Source organism: Odontesthes bonariensis, chromosome 13 (assembly GCF_027942865.1).
Source record: "Odontesthes bonariensis isolate fOdoBon6 chromosome 13, fOdoBon6.hap1, whole genome shotgun sequence".
NCBI lineage: Eukaryota > Metazoa > Chordata > Actinopteri > Atheriniformes > Atherinopsidae > Odontesthes > Odontesthes bonariensis.
This window is the reverse complement of record NC_134518.1, coordinates 9,702,836-9,728,211: the sequence shown is the minus strand read 5'-3', so window position 1 is coordinate 9,728,211 and position 25,376 is coordinate 9,702,836. Positions and strand designations below refer to the sequence as shown.

General features: G+C 45.7%; 1 protein-coding gene across 5 annotated transcripts in view; it reads right to left on the bottom strand.

Annotated features, from left to right (window-relative positions):
- Window positions 1-25,376, bottom strand: part of LOC142397480 (mitogen-activated protein kinase kinase kinase kinase 4-like) — a 72,563-nt gene that overhangs the window by 19,347 nt on the left and 27,840 nt on the right. For 3 of the 5 annotated variants that reach the window (XR_012772712.1, XM_075480867.1, XM_075480869.1), the window contains exons 11-18: window positions 24,888-24,960; window positions 24,245-24,368; window positions 22,759-22,875; window positions 22,262-22,396; window positions 9,443-9,508; window positions 2,580-2,714; window positions 2,275-2,409; window positions 667-737 (exon numbers count right to left, since the gene is read on the bottom strand). Coding sequence is in view for 4 of the 5 variants with exons in the window: in XM_075480867.1 (XP_075336982.1) it covers window positions 667-737; window positions 2,275-2,409; window positions 2,580-2,714; window positions 9,443-9,508; window positions 22,262-22,396; window positions 22,759-22,875; window positions 24,245-24,368; window positions 24,888-24,960 (856 nt within the window). In the remaining variant the exon portion in view is untranslated. Of the gene's footprint in view, window positions 1-666; window positions 738-2,274; window positions 2,410-2,579; window positions 2,715-4,817; window positions 5,127-9,442; window positions 9,509-22,261; window positions 22,397-22,758; window positions 22,876-24,244; window positions 24,369-24,887; window positions 24,961-25,376 lie in introns of all 5 variants that reach the window. The other 2 variants (XM_075480871.1, XM_075480868.1) reach the window with 2 other exon arrangements.

Below are 25,376 nucleotides of genomic sequence, written 5' to 3'. Positions count from 1 at the left end.
ACCGAAGAAGCTTTGCAGTTACAGTAAAAAAAAATGTTGAATGACGGACACAGAGCCTGAAGTCGGAAGCCTCGGCTAACAAAGAAAGATCAAAAACCACCAGTGTAGTACCGGTTATCTCTGATTCAGGGTTTAGGTTTTGTCGAGTCAGCAGACATAAAGAAAGCCATTTAGTTTACCTGAAACAGCCATGGAGAAACATTAGCTGCCATTTAGAAATTGGTTTTCTAACAATGAACTGGATATAATATCCACTTTCCTTATGCTCTGTTGGGAAGGAAACATCATTACTGTGTACGTTCAACGTAAAAGTGAAAGTAGATAGTTGCTATGTTTGTTGGTATGATCTTCGGACGCAGTGTGAAGTGGGTCTTACACACATTTTTGACAGAAAAGAGTCTTTGTGCTGAAATGCTTTGATCTGAGAGCTGACACTGAACAGAAGCCAAATACAAAAACAATGAGCTAAAAGACTCTAAAGTGACCGATTGAATCGAAATGATGGTAGATAACAGCGTTAGCATGTGGCTTGGTGTTATTGAACTATGGGAGCCCGAGTAAGGTAGAGTTACCTTTTCAGATGGTTCTTTAAGGAGCATGAAAGAATATCTGTGGATAGATTAAAAACAAGCGCCCTACCGTGCATATCATGTAATGGTTCAATACCTTGAAGCCGTCCTCTTGTGTCCCATCACCAGCTCTCTAGAGTAAAATTTAGAAGTAGTGCGTTCGGGGACCTGAAAGGCAAAAGCAATAAAACAGATGTGCATAAAAACAGATAGAAAGAGGATAAAAAGATCCTCTCCTGGGGTTTGTGAATGCTCGTTTTACTTCTCATAAAGAGTCCCTTACAGGAACCTTACATCCAGCAGGGCATCCAGCAGGTACTAAGAGGAAGGTTCCTGCTGTTATGAAACCTTTATGTAAAACAATGTTCACAGAGTGCGATATAATCTTTAATAACCCGCAGGGAGATGTTCAGTACAGAAAGACTAATGAGACCAACTACTTTGCTGTGACTTCACATTTTAGAGAAGTTCCTCTAAATACATCAAGCCCGCGTCCTAACCTAACACAGAGTTTCGAATCTCCTCTGACCTTTTTTAACGAAAGCTGCATATCTTTATGTAACAAGCGTTCCCCGCCAGCTACAAATCATTGCTTTCTTTCAACAGGATTTTTTGTTTAGCGTTTGATTCTTTGTTGGACTCAGTTCGGCTATCCAGCTGGCAGCCTTCTGACCGCGCACATCCTGGGTCACATGACACGGTCACCGACAGGAAGACACACCCGACAGTGCAGGAAGAGAGATGTGGGAATACCTATCATCCTTCTGACAAGTTGCCCACATCCTGCATCTGCCTGCAACCGCCTCAAACACGCACACACACACACACGCACGCACAGACAGCAAACGTGCCGTTTCTTGCTTCCTCTCTCATCTACTGCAGTTACACACACACAGTTTTTCTCTTTTGCTGATGATTACAACCCTTTAGTAGGGATTTCTAGGCTGGGGCACGAGACTACTCAGCTGTTAAATTGTTTGTATTCAGACTGATGTAGAAAGGAAAAAAAGAAAATCAGAAATGCCCGTCTTTGGTGGGTAAAAGCCAAGCATTTATGATTCTTAGTGCTGCTGGTCCCCTAAAGAAAACATTTTCCCAGCCACTTTGTTGGTTTAAAGCATCTCCAGCCACCAAACTGTAAGAGAGAGGATTGAGTTATTAGCTGCTTCATCGACTCCATATGGCCTCCTGTTAGTTCAGCAACATAACATTGCAAACAGGCAGCCTTACTGGGCTCTCCTCCTCTCTCTGTAGTAGTTATTAGTTGTTTTATCAACTCCATATGGGGCTCTCTTAGCAAATATACCTGCCAGCATATCCCCTATAAAACACTTAGCAGGGAAGCCAGTGAATAATGTGTTTTTGAGAATGTGTGGTGTTGCTTAGTTAGGGACATGTTGTAACAGCCTTTGAGGTAAAACCTCAAGCCTAAGCACACACACACACACCGCAACTTTACATCGGCCTCGTGCTGCGTGCAGCACTTCCTTAGCTTGGTATGACTACACATTAGGTAAGGCCCATGTGACGCGGGCTGAGTCCTGTGACTGGCATGACAAAAACAACAACTTCCTCTTATGATGGCAGCCAGGAAAACAAAACGCACATGTGGTAAATTTATGCCTCATTTATGTCAGAGGTGAAACCTGCCGGCTCGGAAACCTGCACGTGTTTCTCAGGGGCTGCGAGAACAGACGACACTCACCTTAGGCGGAGTATCGGCATCCCAGAAGACGCTGTCAGTTTGGGAAAAGGGGGAAAACGGCGACAAGGGGGAGATGGCCATATCCGACATAGAGCTGCTGTGAGGGGTGTCTCGACTGGAGCGAAGATTGGCATTCTGGGAAAAAAAAAAAAAACAAACAGAAAAAAATCAATCTGTGTGAACATGTGTGACAGATATATATGTTTTTTTATGTAGCTTAACACTTCATGCATCATTACCCAAGTCGTTAGAGTGGCAAAACAGTGAGTGTGCATGTGTGTGATGTGACGTCGTTGCGCACACACCTGGTTGAAGTGAGCTCTCTGCATGGCTGGGGTGCAAGGACTGGAGCTGCTTCCAGAGCCCAGCCTCGAGTGCATCTGGCTGGGCAGACCGGCAGCCAAAAGCGCCCTGGCTAAGTTTAATTCCTGGAGCTCCATCTGAAACATAAAACCGCCCATCAGACCGACTCATTTCAGTGCGTGCATCGGGCCACGTGAAGACCGACTTAGCTGAAAGAGGGTGACCCGAGATCGTTAAGATGAAGTCTGCAGTATGGTATGTTTTAAAGTGAATTTATGTTGCTTTTTTCCAGAAGAAAAATGATGAATAAGCAAATGAAAAATAAGTCAAAAGAAATTCAGTTGGAGAACAAGCTTTTTTTTTGGATTTTGGCATAAACGCAGTGTCATGCATCCATATTTAGAATTCACATGTCTATACCCTCACAGAGCAAATACTGTTACGGACAATGGCAACTGAACTGTGGGGGATGAATGCTGTGGAGGCTTTCTTCCTGCATGCTACAAAAACCAAGGCTGATGTCAGATTCGTGACCGAGTGAACGACACGGTGGGATGACATGACTGCGGCGCTTATCCATCGGCCCCCTTGCAAGCTGTTGGCCTACTGATGTGGTATTTATGCTTAAAGATTTTGACCCTTTTCAACACAGATTGTGGTTTGGTGTGAATGGTTTTTACATTATTTTCGAACACGCTGCTTTCTAAATGGCTGCGTAATCACATGATCTGCTGTCAGTGTCTCCCGGAACAGTCAGCTTCTTTTAACCGAAACATGCGTGTGCAGCTCAAATTCCAGAAAAGTTGGGACGCTGTGTAAAATATTAATAACAGAATTTTGTTGCAAATCTCATAAACCAGTATTTCAGTCACAAAAGAGCACAGAAAAACATGTAAGATGTTGAGAGTAAGACATTTGATCATTTTATGAAAAATATTCGCTCATATTCAATTTGATGGCAGCATTGTGTCTTATAAAGTTGGCAAAGGGCCATGTTCACCACTGTGTAGCAGAATAGAATATTGTCCTGTTCTTGTCCGATATAGGATTCCAGCTTTTTTTTCTTCTTCTCTGAAAAAGACATTGTGTGGAGGGGAGCATATGTTGCTCTAAAACCTGTATTTACCTTTCAGCATTGGTGGAGCCTTTCCGGATGTGTCCATAGACACTAATCCACCCCCACACTGTCAGTTTTACAGGTTTTTGAACAGCTAGCAACAAGTTGGATGATTCCTCTCCTCTTTGGATGATATAGTGTACCGCTGATGATGGAATATTTGAAGTGTTGGTCAATTTCACACTGAGGAACATTATTCTGAAATTGTATTGTATTTGTAAACACACACATTTTTTTTTTCCAGATTACAGAACCTCGGCCAATTGTTACTTCTGAGAGACTCTGCCTCTCTAAAGTGCTCTTTTTAGACCTAATCATTTTACTAATCTCCAGCCTTTTGCTCAGCCTGCTCCAGGGTTTTTATGTTTGATGACATGTTTTGAGATGCCATCAAATTCAACAGGAGCTAATATGATGATGAAATAGTGAAATGTCTCAACTTCAACTTCAATACAGGATTCAATACGTTTTCTACTGTCTGTTGTGAACAGGAAGTTGTTTCATGAGATTTGTAAAACAATACATTCTGTTTATGTCTGACACAGCATTCTAACTTTTTGGGAATTGGGTTGGTCCGTAATTCTGGAAATGGCCGAGAGCGGTTTCTCTCCTATCACCGTTTCTCGTGCGGTTTAGCAACTGTGTAAAGAACAGAGAGCGCAGGAACCATCCTCTGTCCCCTCAGTCAGCATCTGCTGTCGTGTATTCACAATGAAACTGAAAGTCTGAACTAGATAAGATCATCACACCCACAGCCTGCAGAACTTTTATAGTTCTTACACCTGGGGCAAAAATCTGAAAACCAACTGCTGTCAGGATGTTTACATATGAGAATAACAGTACCTGAAACTGGCTGCCCACACGGCTTCCTTGGCTAATTTGAGCTATTTAAATGCTTTCATTTATGGTTTCTTTCTTCAGGTCAGTCAAGTATGATCAGGATAAATTGGGCAAACCATGCAAAACAGCGACTGCAAGGAGGGCGAAGACCAACTGAATATATATGAGAAAGATGTTAAGCTCAACAGATGTAACGTGAAGTGACACCAAGAAAGACACACAGGAAGATGTGGGATGTGGAGGTGATAGAAGTAGCTAGACTGTGGAGGAAAGCAGGGTTTACCGCTGTGCGCTGGCTGTTTGCAGGGCGGCTGGGCGAGGCAGCGGCAGCAGCACTAGCAGCTTTGTTCCCACTGACGACTGTTAGCTTCTGGACAGCTGCCACAGGCGTTTCTCTCTGCCTCTGCCTCTCCTTCTCCCTGTGTCTGTGGTCGTGCTGCAGTGACAGCAGCTGGGTTTGGTCTTTGGGCAGGGTGCGGTGGGACCTCCTGCCCGCTGAGGGCTGATGATGCTGGGCCAGAGGCTGAGGCTTAGCTTGCAGCTGGGAATGTTGGGCCTTATGCTGAAGCAGCTGGTTAGGAGCCACGGCTCTCTATGTAGCAAACACGAAAAGCACACAAACAAACTGACGAAGCCTGAAGTGTCGATTTGAAATAGAATGCAGGTATAAACACTGTGTGGTGAGGTGACCGTGTCAAACCATCAGCTCTGAATGCTTCCTACAAGATTAAAAGATGACTCGGTGACATTAATCAAATCCAAAAATGCAGATTAATCATCTCATTTTCCTATTTGACATTTGTGATCATCTTATTTATCAATATATGTGTGTCATTTAATGTATGTTTAGTTGTTGTTCTATAACATAGCTTATCTAATAGTTTTTAATATAGACAACACTTCAGACAGAAATAAGAAGGGATACGTCATCACAGATTAAACTTTCCCACTGTGAGGGCTCCACAGTTTTGTGGATGAGTAAATGGCAAATGTCAGTCACATCTAAACAGAGCTTTCCCAGTCTCGAGCAAGGCAAACAAGATGATGCGCCGATAGGAGAGAGAAACCACATGAAGCAAGCCCCCCCGAGTCATGAAACTGGTTGTGACAAACGGAGGCATCTGACTGCCGTAAAACCAAACAGCAGCCCAGCTCTGGCAATGAGGCCTGGACATATGACGGCATGTGGAGCAAACTCTCCGTCTTTGGAATCTGATTTGCAAGCACAACTTCAGGAAATGCAATAAAAGCAACAAAAAAAATATCAGCCGACACATCCGTTTTTAAACAGAAGACATCTACATTTCATAATGGCTGGTTAAAGAATTGGATATTGGAACGAAGCTCAGGGGAAAATTTATGATGACGGCACCAGAAATGACACTGTGTGCTACCGGTCTGTCCAACTAAGACGTGAACATGGCTTTCACAAGCCAGCTGGTTAAGATGAGCCATTGTAAATGCTGCCATTGAGGGGGAAACCACCTTACATCTAATGCAGTTTTCTGAGGAATGAGGACGCAAAATGGGAGACACAGTGTTAGAATGCTCAACATACTTTCCAAACCTCTTCAGCTGAAGTGCTCTTAGGTCATGGTAACATATCAGTTATCTTATCAATGAAAATAAGGCTTATTTTTACAGAAACACCATCCAAAACATAGAAACTAGTCTGTCAAATACAATTTCAATTCTAAAGATTTGTCGAACGGGACGTATAAAAATCAAACTTCACAGGGTCTTAAAATGAGGTAAATATGACTTGAGATGACCAACAGCATTACATGCTGCACCATGTCGTTACTTATTCAACAAAAACTAAACAAAAATGCCAAAGCATTGTGGCAAAAAAAAGAGGGTAAGCAGCCGCCAGGCTCTGCTAATCAAATGCATTTTATTAACTGATCAGCAGCAGGTGAGTAGCCTAGAAATCTAGACGCCCCTAGCGGCCGCAAATGGAATTTGCTCCGGGGCTAGTCTAGTCACTTGTGGTCGTTTTGCGAGGTTCCAAATCAAAACTTAATCGAGCCAATCAAATCGTGAGGAGCGGGGTCGGAGGCCGGGCTACCTAGTGACGACAGAGGTGCGACGTTTCAGTGTGTAGTTCCAGAGAGAGGTTAAAAAAAAAAAAAAAAAAGTTCCAGAGACAGGTAAACAATGGCTGCGCCCGGCGAACAGGCTTTCCCCAGTTGATTGCGAGCATGATGTACCGAAGACGGCGGGCCGATCTTCGTCTCAGAGCTGACAAAACTCTCCGGTAAGGCATTTGAACGGTCAAATTCCGTTAACGGGACGAGAGCAGTCAAAACGGCAAAACCGGAAGTGCGTTACTCACTGCGGCTAGCTTTAGTAGCGCTGAATTCGTGGGAACAAAATTGTAAATAGCTGGTATTTTGTCAGATTTTCAACACCTTGGGGGTCTAAACGACTACTTTCTCGCCTGAAAATGTTTCAAATGTTGCTAAAGTTATATATTTACAGAGTTTAGAGCTTCAGCTTTTCAGGCCATAGACTACAAACCACGTCGCGTTGACTACGTAAAACTTCTTCATCGCTCTGATTGGTTGTTGCGCCATTCTATTGCGTGGCGTTGAACTTGACAGACAGCCGTTTATCCCGCCCACACTGCTATCCAGCGTCACTAGACCCCTGTTCAGCTTTTTGCTGTACGGGTCTGGCTTGCTAGGCTAGCAGGTGTGAGCACCTCTATAAAAGCAGAAGTTTTGGTCAGTTTGCTGGTCTGGAGCACTCAGGTGTGTGTTAACACGATGCCAAAGAGGAAAGACATCAGCAATGATCTTAGAGAAGCTATTGCTACTGCTACATTTAGAGTCCATCATTCTACAGAGAGAAATATTATTCACAAGTGGAAAACAGACTCAGACTCTACAGGCCTCAGAGAAAGCCTCTTCTCTCTAAAAAGAACATGGCAGCACAGCTTAGGTTTGTAAAGTTACATCTGCACAAACCTTCTGGAACAATGTCCTTTGGACACATGAGACCAAAGTGGAGATGTTTGGTCATAATGCACAGCAGCACGTTTAGAGAAAACCAAATGCAGCATATCAGCACAAACACCTCATACCAACTGCCAAGCACGGTGGTGGAGGGATGTTGATCTGGGCTTGTTCTGCAGCCACAGGACCTGGACACCTTGCAGTCATCGAGTCCACCATGAACTCCTCTGTATACCAAATGTGAGGCCGTCTGTCTGACAGCTAAAGCTCGGCTGAAACTGGGTCATCAACAGTCAAGCAGTTACAACGATCCAGTCAAAGTCCAGACCTCAACCTGATTGAAATGCTGTGGGAGGACCTTAAGAAACCTCAGTGAGCTTCAGCAACATAGTAAAAAGAAGTGCGTCAAAAATCCTCCACAACAATGTGAGAGACTGATAATGTTACACAGAGTTATTGCTGCTAAAGGTGGTTCTACAAGCCATTAAATCCTGGGGTGTACTTTCCACACAGTGCTTGTTAGTTTTTGTTAAATTAATAATCCCACATTCATATCACAGTGTGTGATATAAACATTTTTTTTAAGGGAAATTGTGGAAAATAATCCTTTTTTCCTGTGCTTGAGAGTCTATGTTTGGGTGTCTATTCTCCCACTTTATCTCTAAGCTGATCCTACCTTCAATTTCTTCTAATTACCTAAGTTGGAAGTTGGAAACGCTTGTTCTTGCTTACCTGATGATCACGAATTATGTATTTAATTTAACTTAAGACATTTATAAGCTAATAGTACTTCGTTTTAATCTTTTACGGAGCTGATATGTGATGGAGGAAGAACGACCTAGAGGTGTAAGTTCACGGTTGAAAAAGGAAGCTGCTGTACTGTCCCTCTGTAATATTTATCTAATATAAATAACACACATTTCATTAAGACCTCAGTGTCAGCTTGTGAAAAAAGGGTAGAATATGTCTCCTAACATCAACCATACATCTATGCCTATGAGCATAATAATCCAGTTTAACTCCTGCTCCTTCTATTCTAACAGTCTACAGGCTACGGAGTACAAACCACTGAGCTGGTGTTAATAAGAGACAAAACCGAGGAACAAAACAACTGTGGGGCTTGAGAAGGCAGTGAGGAGGTGTTTTGAGTGGTTTCGAAGAGATAGCAAACAGAGACATATTTTGCACATTTGTGTAACAAAAAGAAAGTTGCATCTGGGGAGGGAATGAGAAAACAGAAGAATTGGAAGAGAGACGTTTCCCTGCTGCTAACGACACCGGAGAGGATGAATAGAAAAAGGAAGAGGGAGATGAACAGGAAGGCTTCAGAACAGAAGTGAGGGCAGGCTGTGATGAAGCGTGGCTGAAGCACGGATACTGATAGTGCAGCACAGTCTGTGTGCCGCTGGGACGCTTCCGAATCTCTGCCGAGAGCTTCATAAAAGCACCGAATTAAAAAGCACTCACCATTTAGCATCCCGTTTCTGGAGATCTTCAAAATGATCAACCTCCCCAGCCTTCCAAACACCCACAGCATAACAAAACTACACACTTCAGATTGCAGACACCCAATATATACCACTTTCCCTTTCCTGTTCTCTTCCCCACTTCATATTTCTTTTAAACTGCTCTTACAATTCTTTCAGGAAGCTACTCTCTCTCTATACAAACACTTTCTCCTGCATAACGGTCTTTACACCAAAGAATATTCTTCTTCTGTATCCTTTTACAACAGTTTTCTCGTGTAAAAAGTCACCGCATCTCAAATAATGATGAAGCTTTTCAAGTGACGTCCCTGAATGTCTTAGGTCGTCGAATTAGAAAAATAAAGAGTAACAAAACATTTGTCACTAAACAGAAGATGTAAAGCGGTGAAAGGAAAACATCAGCTGCATTCGGAATCAACCCAGTTGAAATAAAAATGTAGGAGTGAGAGGAGAAGGTTTGTTACCTGCTCTGCTGCGGAGTTCAGAGGCCTTACTGACACATCGGCACTTCGCTGTCTGCCAGCCTGGTCCTGTTAAATAAACACACACACACACACACACCATGTCATATGAACAGATAGCCACGTGGTCAAGTTATCTGCAATGATATTCCATGGCTTTTAATTAGTTTCCTGAACTTTAACGGATGTTTTTAACCTTAACTCAATTGTCCTCCAGTTCAATGTTCTTGTATCCTTGTTGGTCCTTATAAGAATACGTAGAAAGGTATAAACACCACGCATGCCGACGCGCACAAACACGCACACGCTTGCTTTAATTAGGGTATACTCAGGTCTGGAGGAGAATTCTGAGTGTGGGAACTAAAATATTCAGCGTGTGCAAGATGGCAGGGAGCTTTTAGCCAGTGCCCTCAACTCTAAATATTTCATTATGACCTAATTTGGATTTTCTCTTTGGTGGAAAAAAGAAAATCTAAAGACCCCAAACTGGATATTTTTTTTTTTTATAATTGAAATGGCGGATTAAATGTGCTTGATTGGAATATTTGCAGTGATTGCACCAGTGCCCTTAAATTGTGTTTGTTCGGCTTGGATGTGAAGGGTCACATTCGTCGGGGGCTTAAGCTGAAACGGCAGCTTAACTCAGAAACAAAGCTTCACGGGCAAACTTCTGTTCTCTCAGAGCAACGATCCGCGGCGAGAGTTGCAAAGATGGCTCCTCCGCTGCTGTGCGACCGCTGGACTCAACGGTACTTTAAGTTGCAGCGAATGGGAATGTTGGCATGCCGACTACATCAGAATCCCTAAAACATTAAATGTCAGGAGATCACCAAAGTCAACAAAGTCGCCCTCCTTCAATTCAAGGTTTCACGAGTCTGCACCAGGTCTTAAAATGAGGTAAAATACAACCTCAGATGAACAAAAACACACGACGTAGACACCGTTTCTTTAACAAAAGCTCGCAAACACTGCGTGAAGAACTAAGCACAGCCTCCGATTCAACTGCTTGTAGAACCAACTTTTGCTGCAACAGCTCGAAAGTGACTGTTTCCTGTATCGTGTTATCAGTCTTTCACATCGTCGTGGAGGTTTTTTTTTTTTTAACCATTCTTCAATACAACTTTGCTGAAGCTCAATGAAGTTTCTTAAGCTCCCTCTACAACATTTAAATCAGCTTGAGGTCTGGACTTTAACGGGATCATTACAACATCCTGATTCTTATCTCTTTCAGTCTTTCTGAGTGTGAACCTTTAAGGGTGGAATCAGTGGATCAAGCACCAGAACCAAGTGACTAATGCTGCACAACCAACTGCACTCTGTAAAAACACAGGCCATTAGTTTCATACTGCAAAAGAAGCAGGGATAACAAGGACAGATACCCAGTCGCTCTGTTCGGGGTCAAAAGACGAGACCCTATCCGAGTGTGCACCGATGGAGAGGCAAAGTGAACCCCGGACACGTCGCCAGTCACACTTCTCACTTTCTTATCTGATAACAAAGCTCTCAAAGAGTTGTGGAATTGCACCCTTCGCCGCTCACTTTTTCTCCCCCGTGTCAGCACGCAGAACACACGGCCGCCGCCACCCCGCCGCATTACGCTCGCCACATCAACTGATGTTCAAAAAGATTCGAAGCGCTGTGCCGGAGCACTTCTTTATCTGACAAAACACATGACATCACATCAGGCGCTCACTGAGCCCGTCACATAATTAAATGCAGCTGCATTGAAACCCAATGAAGCATCTGATAGATCCATTACGCGTTTTGAAGTTAATGACTTCGGAGCAATCCGTGCAAGAAGGGACTAATTCATACAGATAGCTCTCTGCCACACACACATGCCCACAAAATAGACATGTAATAAAACTGGACAGATTTTATTAGCATTAAAGTACAGTATCTGCTACAGGGAGACTTTATCATCGCTAATCCGCTGTGAGGTGTTAATATACACTTATTTAAACCCGCTGGTGTGTGAGATGGATTCATCTAGCATGCATTAAAATGAGTGACTAAATAATCTATTTCTAAAACAGTGAAAAGAGTTGCGTGCCTTTGTCTCAGGTAACTGAAACAGGGGAAGAGACTTTAACTGATCTCAGCAAACTTTATCAGCCCCTTCTCGATCTTCTCACGATCCTTCCTCGTGTTTCTCTCAGCAGGGATTGCCACATCTATCGTGAGTGTTGTCTTTTGCTCCTTGTCTACTGCCACCACATCTGCTTGCCTGGAACTTATGGTCAGTGTAAGGTTTGCTGGCACAGCTTCGCCTACTTCTAAGGTGCTTGGAGGGGGAGAAAGTCTATAGAGGGCAGAACTCCAGTAAGACCCGTGGCGAATACATTGAGTTTGACACGAGCGGGACACTTTTCATCAAGCCACATTTAACAGCATTTACACCTACAGTAAACGGCTTAAGTGGCCATTGGTTGACATATCTATGTGGATTCTGTGTAATGTTAACCCTCTTTAAACGCCCATTGTTGAATGTTTTATGCAGACCTGTTTAAGTGTTAGTTAAGAGTGTTAAGAGTGGTCCTCTGTGCTGACACTCGTCGGCTCTCTTGATGTCAGCTACTTCCTATATCTGCTGAAGGCACATCCTATGTATGGACCCGGTGTGTCACATCACTTCCCCCTTTCACCTTATCTCCGACTTCTCCTGCTTGAAGCGTTCTCTTATCACTCATCCTGAGGCGGGGGATCTTCCTGGTGTATTCTTGGAGAGTCTTTTTTTTTTATTTCGGGGAGAGGCCAGGCACTCGCTGACCCCTGAGCCCCTTTCTTTCCATTGTTTGTAAAAACCTGTGTGTTAGACTTTTGGGAGGAAACCTTTGCGCTTTGTGAGGAGTTTTCAGGTCCTGCCATCAGCTGTGTCGGTCTCGTCCTGTGGAAATCTCTTTTGCATCCTCACTGGGAAGTGATGTATATGTATATATGACATATGATGCAGTATATACGTGTACTTATATAAGGGAAATGCACCCACGTTACCTGAGTGGGAAAACATTCAAGATGGCTGCTGTCAGCAGTTTTGGGATTAGGAGTAAAACAAGAAAACATCATCTGAAATTAAAGCCTATTGGTCTTGACTCTGATCTCTGCGACCTGCCGAATAATTTGTAGACTACAGATATTACTATCTGGCCAGAAATAGATTTTCCTGATAATTATATGCATTTCAAGAGGGATTTGTCGGTTAAATTCTGGTTAATCTTATTCAAACTTGTAAAGAAAACCGTAAGCACGGATGGAATTATAGGATTGGATCAAACGTGCAGCCCATGTTCTATGTGAGCCATTTCAAATGTTTTGGAGGCAAAACATTTCGCTGCTTTATCGTGGTCTCCGATAAACGTTTCTCGATTGCAGGACTCCATTTGGTGCTCTGCTCTTTAAGTTTTTGAAGGCTGTAAAAACAAAAGAAGTTGATTTTAGATGCGTTTTTTTTTTTTGGTGTTGGTCAACGACTGAGCCAGCTGTCTTTCTGCCACTCTATGAGCATAACCAGAGCACTGTGACGAGTCTGAGGACATCGCACGCATACTTTTCCAGGTCAACATTTTCACACACCTTCCCATTCATTCCTAATGAGATGGCGTGAACAAACATTTGATTTTTTGAGTATCTTGTATGTGGCCTTTACTGCAGCTGCTCTCAGTTGTTGCTTATTTGTGGGACATACAGTTCCACTGGGTTACGATCAAGTGAGCTTTCACGCTTCAGAAACCCTTGTGTTGTTTTCAAAGCACTGCCCAATGAACTTCAATCAAAAGCATTTGGTTGAATCTGGGCAGACAGTACCGTCCCTACAGACTTCTGAGATCAGCTGCCTTCTTGTGTCTTCTGTCACATCATCAATAAACACTTGTAAGTCAGTGCCTGTCAGCCTGCATGCCCATGCCACCACACTGCCTCTGCATGTTCCACAGGTGATGCTGTTTGCTTCAGAAAATGAGCTGTTCCAAGCCCCTCCACCTAGTTTTGACTTCCATTCTCTCTGGAACTCATTAGTCTTATTTTCAGCAATCCAAAGACGCCGTTTTTGCTTTAAGTCCATATTCAACATAAAACTGGCTTGAAAATGTTTCAGTAAACAGATAAAATAATAAAGTATGTCAACGTGCAAATATTCCAGGCTGCATTTCTTCAACCCTGACGGGATAAAAGCCAACGGAAGCGTATCAAAAGGTCATTTTCATCTTGTAAAAGCTTCCTCTGTTCATGGTTATGAACTGTTACGGATCTGCCCATCTGTCAGTAAAAATTGAAAAGATAAAAATCTCTTGCGGCCGACTGCGTTGAAGAAAAAATGTTTTCATCTGCTGGGTTGCAAAGGCTGACGGATGTAACCGCTACATCGGTGTGGAGGGAATTAAACACACCTCCATCTTACAGCGTTTGAATGAAACAAGCTCATTTCCAACACACACACACACACACACCATGTAGTGTGCAGGACACTCTCCTGCAACAAGGTGTTCCTTCTGACGGCCAACTTTAGCTTTTGGATGATTCAAGCATTAAGTGGCCTCTGCCAAACAACAATCCCCTATGATCTAAACCATTTTATTCTCTTAAAACAATGTTTGATTAGAATCAAAGGGAAAACAGAGCCTGCAGTGTTGTTTTTTTAAACCAGGGTACATCCACTGAAACAAACTGATCCGATTCTGTCATGTAGTCAGAAGTTTATCTTTGAATTTTAGGTCTAAATTTAGGATATTTTTCAAACAGCTTTAATTTCACACAGCTTACAGTTCTCTATAAAGTAACTGTGGAAAAGGGATTTCCTATCAAATACCGCAGGGTGATGGGCAAGGTTCTATTTCATCCCTACTGACCGCCAGAGGCGGTGCTGAAAGCACTGAATGTCCCTTCGCGCATGCGCCGTTCGAGTAGTAATACCAACAAAGTCACACCTGTGACATGTCGGATGATCAATCAGAGGCTATATAGCCTGACGTCATCCGTCACTCTGCTCCTTTTTCTTCTCGCGTGCGGTTCGCTTACATAGCATCAACCTTTCTTGGTCATTTCACCGTCGTTTGGCGCCCCATTTGCCTGTTGGCTGGAGCAGCGATATTTCGCCCTCCTAGGGGCTGCGACGGGTTGATCCTTGACCGATCTTCTGTGTGCTGGGGATGGTCGCGTTTGCGCCCCCCCTCCCGACTCACAGCTTCAGGTTGGTGGTATGATACGCACACTTCAGCTTGGCTACTTAAGGTTAGCCTCTCCGGCTGTTGTTGCACTTGATTTGTAACGGTAGCGCCTTAACCTACCGTTTTTTCAGTTGAAACAGCTGATTGTTTAGTTCTGAACGAGCTGCCTGCGGTAGCATCTGAGTTCTGTTTGCTGTAATCGGCGATGGTGGCGTTTCGCCCCCCCCTCTCCCGATATTTAACAGCCGATTGTTTAGTTCTGACCTGAGCTATCTGCGGTAGCATCTGAGCTTTGTTTGCTGTAATCGGCGACGGTGGCGTTTCGCCCCCCCCCTCTCCCGATATTAAACAGCTGATCGTTTAGCTCTGAACTGAGCTACCGGCGGTAGCATCTGAGTTCTGGTTGCTGTAATCGGCGACGGTGGCGTTTCACCCCCCCTCTCCCGATTTTTGACAGCTGATTGTTTAGCTCTGAACTAGCTAACTGTGGTAGCATCTGAGCTTTGTTTGCCTTGTCTGCTTTAATCGGTTGCGGTGGCGTCTCGCCCTCTCTCCCGATCTTAAACAGCTGATTGTTTAGCTCTGAACTGAGCTAACTGTGGTAGCATCTGAGCTTTGTTTGCTTTGTCTGCTTTAATCGGTTGCGGTGGCGTCTCGCCCCCTCTCTCCCGATACTAACCAGCTGCTTATTTGGTTCTGAACTAAGCTACCTGTTGTAGCTTCTCAGTTTGATTTCTTTATTGGTGATGGTTGCATCTCGCCCCCTCTCCCGATACTGAACAGCTGATTATTTGGTTCTGAACTGAGCTACCATTGTAGCTTCTCAGTTTGATTTCTTTATTGGTGATGGTTGCTTCTCGCCCCCTCTCCCGATACTGAACAGCTGATTATTTGGTTCTGAACTGAGCTACCATTGTAGCTTCTCAGTTTGTTTTCCTTATTGGTGATGGTTGCATCTCGCCCCCTCTCCCGATACTGAACAGCTGATTATTTGGTTCTGAACTGAGCTACCTTTGTAGCTTCTCAGTTTGATTTCTTTATTGGTGATGGTTGCATCTCGCCCCCTCTCCCGATACTGAACAGCTGATTATTTGGTTCTGAACTGAGCTACCTTTGTAGCTTCTCAGTTTGTTTTCCTTATTGGTGATGGTTGCATCTCGCCCCCTCTCCCGATACTGAACAGCTGATTATTTGGTTCTGAACTGAGCTACGTTGTAGCTTCTCAGTTTGTTTTCCTTATTGGTGATGGTTGCTTCTCACCCCTCTCCCGATACTGAACAGCTGATTATTCGGTTCTGAACTGAGCTACCGTTGTAGCTTCTCAGTTTGATTTCTTTGTTGGTGATGGCTGCGTCTCGCCCCCTCTCCCGATACCGAACAGCTGATTATTTGGTTCTGAACTGAGCTACCTTTGTAGCTTCTCAGGTTGTTTTACTTATTGGTGATGGTTGCATCTCGCCCCCTCTCCTGATACTGAACAGCTGATTATTTGGTTCTGAACTGAGCTACTGTTGTAGCTTCTCAGTTTGATTTCTTTATTGGTGATGGTTGCGTCTCGCCCCCTCTCCCTATATTACACAGCTGATTATTTGGTGCTGAACTGAGCTACTGTTGTAGCTTCTCAGTTTGATTTCTTTATTGGTGATGGTTGCGTCTCGCCCCCTCTCCCTATATTACACAGCTGATTATTTGGTGCTGAACTGAGCTACCTCTTGTAGCTTCTCAGTTTTATTTCTTGTTTGGCGACAGTGGCGTCTCGCCCCCTCTCCCAATTTTAGCCAATGGCTTATCCAGTTAGACTGGGCTACCTGTGGTGGCATTTAAGTTTGATTGCTTTAATCGGTGATGGCGTCTCGCCCCCTCTCCCGATTTTAGCTGATATCTCACTCTATTTTTGCGCTGTGCTCTAATTGGTGAAGGTGGCGTTCGCCCCCCCTCTCCCGATATTGAACAGCTGCTTGTTTAGTTTCCTAAACTGAGCTACCTGCGGTAGCATCTGAGTTTGATTGCTTTAATTGGTGACGGCTGCGTTTTCGCCCCCTCTCCCGATTTTAGCTAATATCTCACTATTTTGCTCTAGGCTTTAATTGGTGACGGCTGCGTTTTCGCCCCCTCTCCCGATTTTAGCTAATATCTCACTATTTTGCGCTAAGCATTAATTGGTGACGGGTGCGTTTTCGCCCCCTCTCCCGATTTTAGCTAATATTTCATTATTTTGCGCTGAGCTTTAATGGGTGAAGGCGGCGTCTCGCCCCCTCTCCCGAGTTTAGCTGGCCGCTTTTTCAGCTGTAGATTGAGCTACCTGTGGTAGCATCTGTGTTGATTGCTTTAATTGGTGAAGGCAGCGTTTTCGCCCCCTCTCCCGATTTTAGCTAATATCTCACTATTTTGCACTGAGCTTTAATTGGTGACGGCTGCGTTTTCGCCCCCTCTCCCGATTTTAGCTAATATCTCACTATTTTGCACTGAGCTTTAATTGGTGACGGCTGCGTTTTCGCCCCCTCTCCCGATTTTAGCTAGCCGCTTATTCAGTTCTGGCTGCTTTGATTGGCATTGAGCGTTATTTGGTGAAGGCTGCGTTGTCGCCCCCTCTCCCAACTTTCGCAGACAGCTCACTCTGTTTTGCGCTGAGCTTTAACTGGTGAAGGCAGCGTTTCCGCCCCCTCTCCCCGTTCTAGCCAGCCGCTTACTCAGTTTTGGTTGCTTTAACTGGTGAAGGCAGCGTTTCCGCCCCCTCTCCCCGTTCTAGCCAGCCGCTTACTCAGTTTTGGTTGCTTTAACTGGTGAAGGCAGCGTTTTCGCCCCCTCTCCCAGTTTTAGCTAGCCGCCTATTTGGTTTTGACTGCCCTGATTGGTGACGGCTGCGTTTTCGCCCCCTCTCCCAGTCTTGGCTAGCCGCTTATTCAGCTCTGGCTGCTTTGATTGGCATTGCGCGATATTTGGTGAAGGCTGCGTTGTCGCCCCCTCTCCCAACTTTCGCAGACAGCTCACTCTGTTTTGCGCTGAGCTTTAACTGGTGAAGGCAGCGTTTCCGCCCCCTCTCCCCGTTCTAGCCAGCCGCTTACTCAGTTTTGGTTGCTTTAACTGGTGAAGGCAGCGTTTTCGCCCCCTCTCCCAGTTTTAGCTAGCCGCCTATTTGGTTTTGACTGCCCTGATTGGTGACGGCTGCGTTTTCGCCCCCTCTCCCAGTCTTGGAGCTTGGATTGTCGTCCGGTGTTCTGGACGTAGCTGACTGTGTCAGCTCCTCTGTTCTTTCTGCCTGCGGTTGGACTCGGGTCAGTTTCGAACATGGATGGCTCCCACTGTTGTGTGGATTGTGGGACCGTGCTTCAGGCTGATGATGGCAACCTGTGCCCTGCCTGCCTTTGACATGATCACCTGGTGGGGACCCTATCAGAGAATTCCTGCATGAACTGTGGTTACATGCCCCGTGCTGTGTGGGTGACTCGGCTGGCCCGATTGCGCCCCGAGGTTGGCAATGACCGTCCACCTTCTGGGAGGGTGACCCCCCCCTAGGCGCTTGAAGCGCCGGAATGAGGCCACAGCCTCCGTGGCTCCTCCTAAGAAGAGTCGAGCCAAGTCTGATCAGGGCCTTCCCACGAGAGTTGAGCGTTTGTCTGCAGAACTGACAGAAGTGAAATCCCTTCGTCAGGCACGCCAGCTGGATCGTTCGCTGGTTGGATCCTCTTCTCCACCCATGCCAGAGAGGTGGACGTGTCGTCTTTGGCTGCCTCTGCCCCTCACTTTAAGAGTGAGGAAGGGGCGCAGTTGTGAGACTGACTCACTCTCTTCGTCTCATAGTGCAGCTGGTGGGTTGAGTGGCAGCTCTATGCGGGACGTCATGCATATGGCATTGAGGCAGCTGCAGTTGGACGTCCCGCAGGTGGAAGAGTCCGCTCCTGGAAGTGCCTTTTTCAGGCGCAGACGGGCCTCTTCTGTCTCTGAGTTATGCGCTTGTTGGCGGAACTAGAGCCTTTCACGCCCCTCCACAGATGGTCGCGTGTCGGCGGCTTTACATGAGTCGGTTAAGGCAGGCTTGGATCTTATGCCTGCGGTTGTACCTGAGGTGGCCACACTATGGTGTCACCAGATGAGGCTCTGCATCGTGATGTGCCACGAACTCTGGCCGCCGCCCCATCAAGGGCCATGGGGACGGACGATGAGGCCACCAGGCCAATCGTCTAATTTTTTTTCCCCATCAGCAGCTCAGTATTGGGCTGCTCATGCTGGGGATCCATGGGTGGTTCCCACCCTTACCTCGGGTTACCGGCTACGACCCCAACGGCGACCTCGCATGTCACGCCGGGTCACGGTGGCCATAATCACCGACCCGGTGTAAGCTCAAGCACTGGACCAGGAGCTTTCTGCCCTCCTGGCCAAGGAGGCAATAGAGACAATTGATCCTCTGCGGCAACCCAGAGGCTACTATTTTGGGTCCCAGGGGGACTGAATCGATATCTAAGGGTGCTGCCTTTTCACAGGCTCACGACGGCAGAGGTTCTTCAGACTGTTACGAGGGACAAATGGTTTCCCTCAACAGTACGAGTACTTTTCATGTACCTCTTGCGGCAGAGCATCGCCGTTTTCTCCGATGCCCCCGTTTGGCCTCTCTCTCTCCCCAAGGGTGTTCACTCGGAGTGTAAAAGCAGACCTTTCCCCTCTGCGGAATGAAGGCTCTTCCATACCTCGACGATTGGCTTCTGCACCCCATCCCGGGCGCATGCTTCTCGTGATACGAGTCGTCTGCTTGGTCATGTGTCCCAGTTGGGCCTCCAGGCCACCTTGGAGACGAGCTGCCTGACCCCATCTCAGACAACCACTTTTCTTGGGGTGTCTCCGGATTCACCTTCCATGAGGGCTTACCCATCTGCTCAAGGGTGAACGATATACTCCGGTGGGTCAGTCGATTCAGGCTGGGCCGGCAGTTTCCGTACGTCGCCTCCCTGCGGCTACTAGGCAACTGGCGCCGGTCGCTCGGGTTGTGCCCTTAGGTCTGCTGTCACTGCGCCCTAACACATAAATGTACTGGAGCTGCGTGCTGTGCATCTGGCTCTCAGACACCTTTTGCCCACCTGAAGGGGAATTATGTTCTGATTCGGTCAGACAACGCCTCTGCGGTCTACCACCTCAACCATCGAGGTGGCACCAGGTCAGCGCGGCTTCTGGAAGTGTCCAGAGATCTCCTGGAATGGGCCTCTCCTCGCCTGTCCACCCTGCAAGCAGTGTTCTTACCAGGGCGGCACAACCACGTCGCAGACTCTCTTTCCCGCCAGGCGACTGCTCCGGGAAGAGTGGTCCCTTCACAGCGACTTAGTGCTCAGGATCTGGGACCTCTTCGCCACAGAGGAATCGACTCGATGTCCTCGATGGTATTCCCTTAAGGGGGCTTCAGGTGCATTGGCTCATCCCTGGCCAAGGGTCCTCCTGTATGCTTTTCCTCCCCTGTCTCTGATTGGCCTACTCTTCGGCGGGTTGCCGAGGAGGGCCACGAGAGGTTGCTAGGGGCTCCGTGTTGGCCAGCACGGCCATGGTTCCCGCTCCGACATGGTCTGTCAAGGCATCCTGTGGTGTCTTCCGACCAGAAGGGATTTTGCTGTCCCAGTTGGGACTGCTATGACACCCCAGTCCTCAATGCCTCCGACTGTGGGTGTGGCCGCTGGACGGCCTGTGCAGCTGCTATCAGGATATTTGGGTTCCGGTAGACGCACCCTTTTGAGTGCCTGGGCACCCTCGACTCGCCAGTGATGTGAAGACAGGTGGCGGCTGTTTTTCCCAGTGGTGTTCTGCCCGCAATGGTGATCCACTCACCGGTGCAGTGTCCACTATCCTGGAGTTTCTCCAGTCTCTTCTTGATAGGGGCCGCTCTCCTTCAACACTTAAGGTGTAGGTAGCAGCGACATCACCTACTCATGCTGGCTTTGAGGGCTGTACCATGGGAGCCCTATTCCAGTTTCTCTTTTCTTGCATGGTGCACGTAGGTTGCACCCGCCGATGGTTCCGCGGGCACCAGTTTTGGATCTGCCCATGGTTCTTAAAGCTCTGTGCCACTCTCCATTCGAGCCTTTGGCACAGGCAGACCTCAGGTGGCTCTCATGTCAGACTGCCTTTTTGTCGGCTGCTGTCTTCTCTAAGAGTCAGCGAGCTACATGCTCTTTCTGTCAGCCCCTCCTGTTTCAGATGGGATACTGATGGCTCTGGTGTTACCTTGTGGCCAAACACTGCACTCCTGCCTAAAGTGTTATCTCGTTCTCATTGCAACTGGCCATTGAGATTGGCACGATTTCAGCCTGTGTCGGAGGGAACGGCCGATGGGTCTCAGTTGTTGTGCCCAGTGAGGGCACTGGAGGCATACATTGCAGCCACGGCTGCTATGCGAGGCTCAGACCTACTGTTCTTGCGTTATGGAGGCCCTGGGTTAGGTTGTCCTCCTTCCAAGCAACGCCTCTCCCATTGGATCGTGGGCGTCATCTGCCACGCCTGCGCTGCGGGACGCTGCTCCCCACTCGTTGGTGTGAAGGCGCACTCTACCAGGAGCGTCTCCGCTTCCTGGGCAGCCTTGAGTGGGGTCTGATGGAAGCAATATGTGCTGCGGCATCATGGGCTTCCCCGAGCACGTTCACCCGATTTTTACGGGGTTAATGTGGCCTCCCCTCATCCTCTGGATCAGGTTCTGCGGCGAGGGTCCTCTGAGCCTTCTCAATGAGGTATTTGCTCTGGATTCCTCGTGACGCCGCTGGTATTGGTCATTCAGTGCTTTCAGCACCGCCTCTGGCGGTCAGTAGGGATGAAATAGAACGAAAGTTACGTATGTAACTACGGTTCTATGAATCCCGGATGACCGCCAGAGCTTCTCTGTCACTCAGAATCCTTGCATTCCGCGAGAAGATTCTGTAGGAGCAGAGTGACGGATGACGTCAGGCTATATAGCCTCTGATTGATCATCCGACATGTCACAGGTGTGACTTTGTTGGTATTACTACTCGAACGGCGCATGCGCGAAGGGACATTCAGTGCTTTCAGCACCGCCTCTGGCGGTCATCCGGGATTCATAGAACCGTAGTTACATACGTAACTTTCGTTTTCAGGGCACACAGGCTGTCAGATTTAGATTTGCCCGTGAACAAAACCAAAAAGGGTTTTGTGGGTTATCAAAAGTCTGCATCAAACTCAGCTGTTAACTTAACTTAACTTTGCTATAACTGCGGGAATTCTTGAAATAGCGCCATCTACAACTATGCCAACAGATGACTGAGGGGTTTTAAAACGACACGTTCACGCTCTACAATCAGACCAACCAGCTGATGCAGGGCCCTGATTCAGACAGCACACAGAGAAAAAAAAAAAGAGGTTTTTTTGTGGACAACAGAGTTGGAAAAATATCGAACAGGGAGCCATGACAACGCCAACGGTCTTTAAGAACACCGAGCATACTTCGTATTGGAATTAAGTCTCTACGGGAGTTTTTAGTTGCTCCGTTTGGAATGACCCATCGGTGAGTATGCGTCCTAAGACTCAGACACAGATCTAGCCAATGGTGACGCATCTTGAGCAGAGTCCTCTGAGGCAGGACAGGATGTCAGGTACACACTTTTACATCGTTCTCAAAAGCCTGGCGTCAGCGAGGTTTGATCTGCTGCTGCTTGCCGAAGCTCATTTTTACCTGTTTTCTGTCACACCTCCTGTTTCTCTCATCCAGTGAGATTCTGTTGTCGTGGAGATCAGACTCCTCCCCCACGATTATCTCCTGAAGCTCCGCCCACTGAAAGGCACAGTCCGCCTGATGCTTTCTCTGCTGCTGTAAAAGTCAGTGATGTCAAACTGTTGTGAATACAAGTTAGTATTAAGATTCTCTATTTCAAGCTTTTAGCTGACATTCCAGTTATCTGACAACAATTGCAGTTTACAACCAAATTTCAGCGATTTGATCATGAGCATGACAAGAGTTGCAACTACTGTGTGATTTCATAACATAGTCAAATAACAGTTTCCAGAGTTGACGCATCAGAGCAGTCGGGGTGAGTTGAGTAATGTTGAGACTCAGTAGGTGGAAGGTGATGCTGAAGTGCTTCCAAAAACTAGTGTTTCTGGTAAAAGCTGGTGAGTTACAGGTACTTTTGTCTTCCACATGGGGGAATGTTGAGAAAAATCAGAACTCACATCCTCTAACTTCTGCCGTTGCTCTTGCTGCTGCTGGATCCTCCTCTGTCTGTCAGCCAGAAACTGCTGCTTGTACCGTTCCTGCTCAGCCAGCTGCTGCCGGTGCTGCTGCAGCGCCTGCACGTCAAATGATGAGACACAGCTCAAATAAAACTAACGGCGAGTTGGGTTTTTGCTTTGATCCAGGGTCAAGTGGCCTGCTGTTTGCCACCTGATAAGAGGCAGTTATAGCTCAAACTAAAACAAGTCTAAAGGCCAACTGCAAAGTGTGAAACCGGATTAGAGTTCTGACTGGGCCTTTTTCCAAGTACTATTTTGTTTTGATGCGATCAGGTTGAATTAATTTAGAAATAATCAAGATATGATTGTTCCATAAAAGACTGAACTAAATAAATTAGATAACCTGACTCTGCTTTGCTGGAAGTTGCGCTGCCATAATCTTTACAACTGTTATTACTACCTTTAACTCCAAAACTGCTAATAATAACAATCAATTATCTGTATGTTTAACGATTCTCATAGTTTTAACATCGTTTAATTTCCTCACATTCACTGATAAGAGGCTTATCTCTCCTTCACTCTTTACTTGTAAGCAGAAAATAAAATAAATCTCACGCAGATGTCATAGACCAACATTTTATTTGCGACGGAACATTGAAAATGTATCAGATACTGAAGGTGAGACGTTTTACTCTCTAATCAAACATATTAGCTCCTGTTGAATTTGGTGGCAGCAACACTTCTTAAAAAGTTGGCTGAACAAAGGGCTGGAAAACTAAGTGGTACAAAAGAGAAACAGTTGGAGAAACGTGTTGCACTTAATTAGGTCCATTGGCAACAGGACAGTAACGTGACTGGGTATAAAGAGAGCACCTTAGAGAGGGAGAGTTTCTCAGATATAAAGATGAGCAGGTTCAGCAATCTGCAAAAAAAACTGTGTCTACAAATTGTGGAGCCATTTCAGAAAAATGCTCTTTAATGTACAAGTGTGAAGACTTTAATATCCAATTAAGGTTTACTCCTTTTTGAGGATGTGTTGCTGCCATCAAATTAGTTCAAATTTTCATGAAATATTAAAGAAGTCCTATATATATATATATATATATATATATATATATATATATATATATATATATATATATATATACACACACATTTGATATGTTTTCTGTGTTCTATTGCGAGTAAAACATTGATTTGAAATTTGCTAATCGTTGCTTTCTATTTTCATTGACATTTTACACAGCGTCCCAACTTTATGGGAATTGTGGCTGTTCCAAAATAAAAAAGCTTTACTATCATTAACTGTAAATAAGTGCGATCTTTTATCAAACGCTTGACTGTCTATGGATAACCTAATCCATCATTCAGAAATTCAGTTCAGCTCAACATTTGACAGTAATAACAAAGAAAATGTTCAAATAATTCATTCTGTGATGAACAAGCTAAAATAAATCCCATGTGCTTCGTTTAGCTTTAGACCTACCTGCTGTCTTTGCTGACCCCCTCCTCCTCCGTGACCTCCCTCTCTGCCTACTTCGCGATCTGCTGTCTGTAAGCGGAGAAACTCCCGTCTTAACGTCCATTCGCCGGGAACGTTCACTATGGAGCTGAGAGAGAAGGAAAGAAATGGTGTTAAATGATAGCAACACAGGGCGAGATGCACTCAAGTCCACTTGAGGGTTAAGGCTCAATGGGCACAGTTACAGAAATACACATAAAGCTCATCCTGGGAACAAGTGCTCAGTCTGCAGGCCCATCTGTTGTTGGACATCCAGGGACATTAAAAAAAAAAAAAAAAAGAGGCTAATGCATCTGTTCATGGACGGAAATATACATTCATGTGTGTCTTACAGTGAGTTAGCAGCACTTCAGCACAGCACTCAGGATAAACCTGAGTGTAAACCAAGAGACATGGAAATCATAGATATTTGCAATGATAATGTGTATATTTAAAGTAATTTACATTATTCTACGTGTATGCTTGACTTTTTGTTGCTAAATGAGAGAAGTGAAACATGTGCTAAGGCTTCTTTTATTTGAGCATGAAAACATGCAGCAGTTACTGCGGCCATGTTTGATTGTTGGTGACAGTCCTGCTTGCTGTGACAGATTAAGTGTATGCTGACCTGGGTTCGCCTTCCTCTTCTGTGACCTCATCGTCTTCGTCCTCACTTCCACTGTACTCATACTCTGGACCCTCTGGGAGAGGGACACGTATGAAGAAAGCAGACATAAGGAAGAGAACTTTAGCCAAACAGTCACAGAGGCAGTGTTTAAATAATACAGAGATAGCTGTATGACAGTGGCTGTAAAAGAAGGAGGGTCAACTCTTCTTTTTAAGAAAATAAGAATCATCTGATCCTTACCAGGTCTAGCAATCAGGAAAAAACAACCTCACATCACTGAAGAGGAATTTTCTGCCCGCTCTTCTTTACAAAGTTGCTTCAGTTCATCTGGTTTGCTGTTTGTGGACATTCATTTATACATTTATCAGCCGAGCTTTAGCTGTCAGACAGACGGCCTCACATTTGGTATACAGAGGAGTTCATGGTGGACTCGATGACTGCAAGGTGTCCAGGTCCCGTGGCTGCAGAACAAGCCCAGATCAGCCCTCA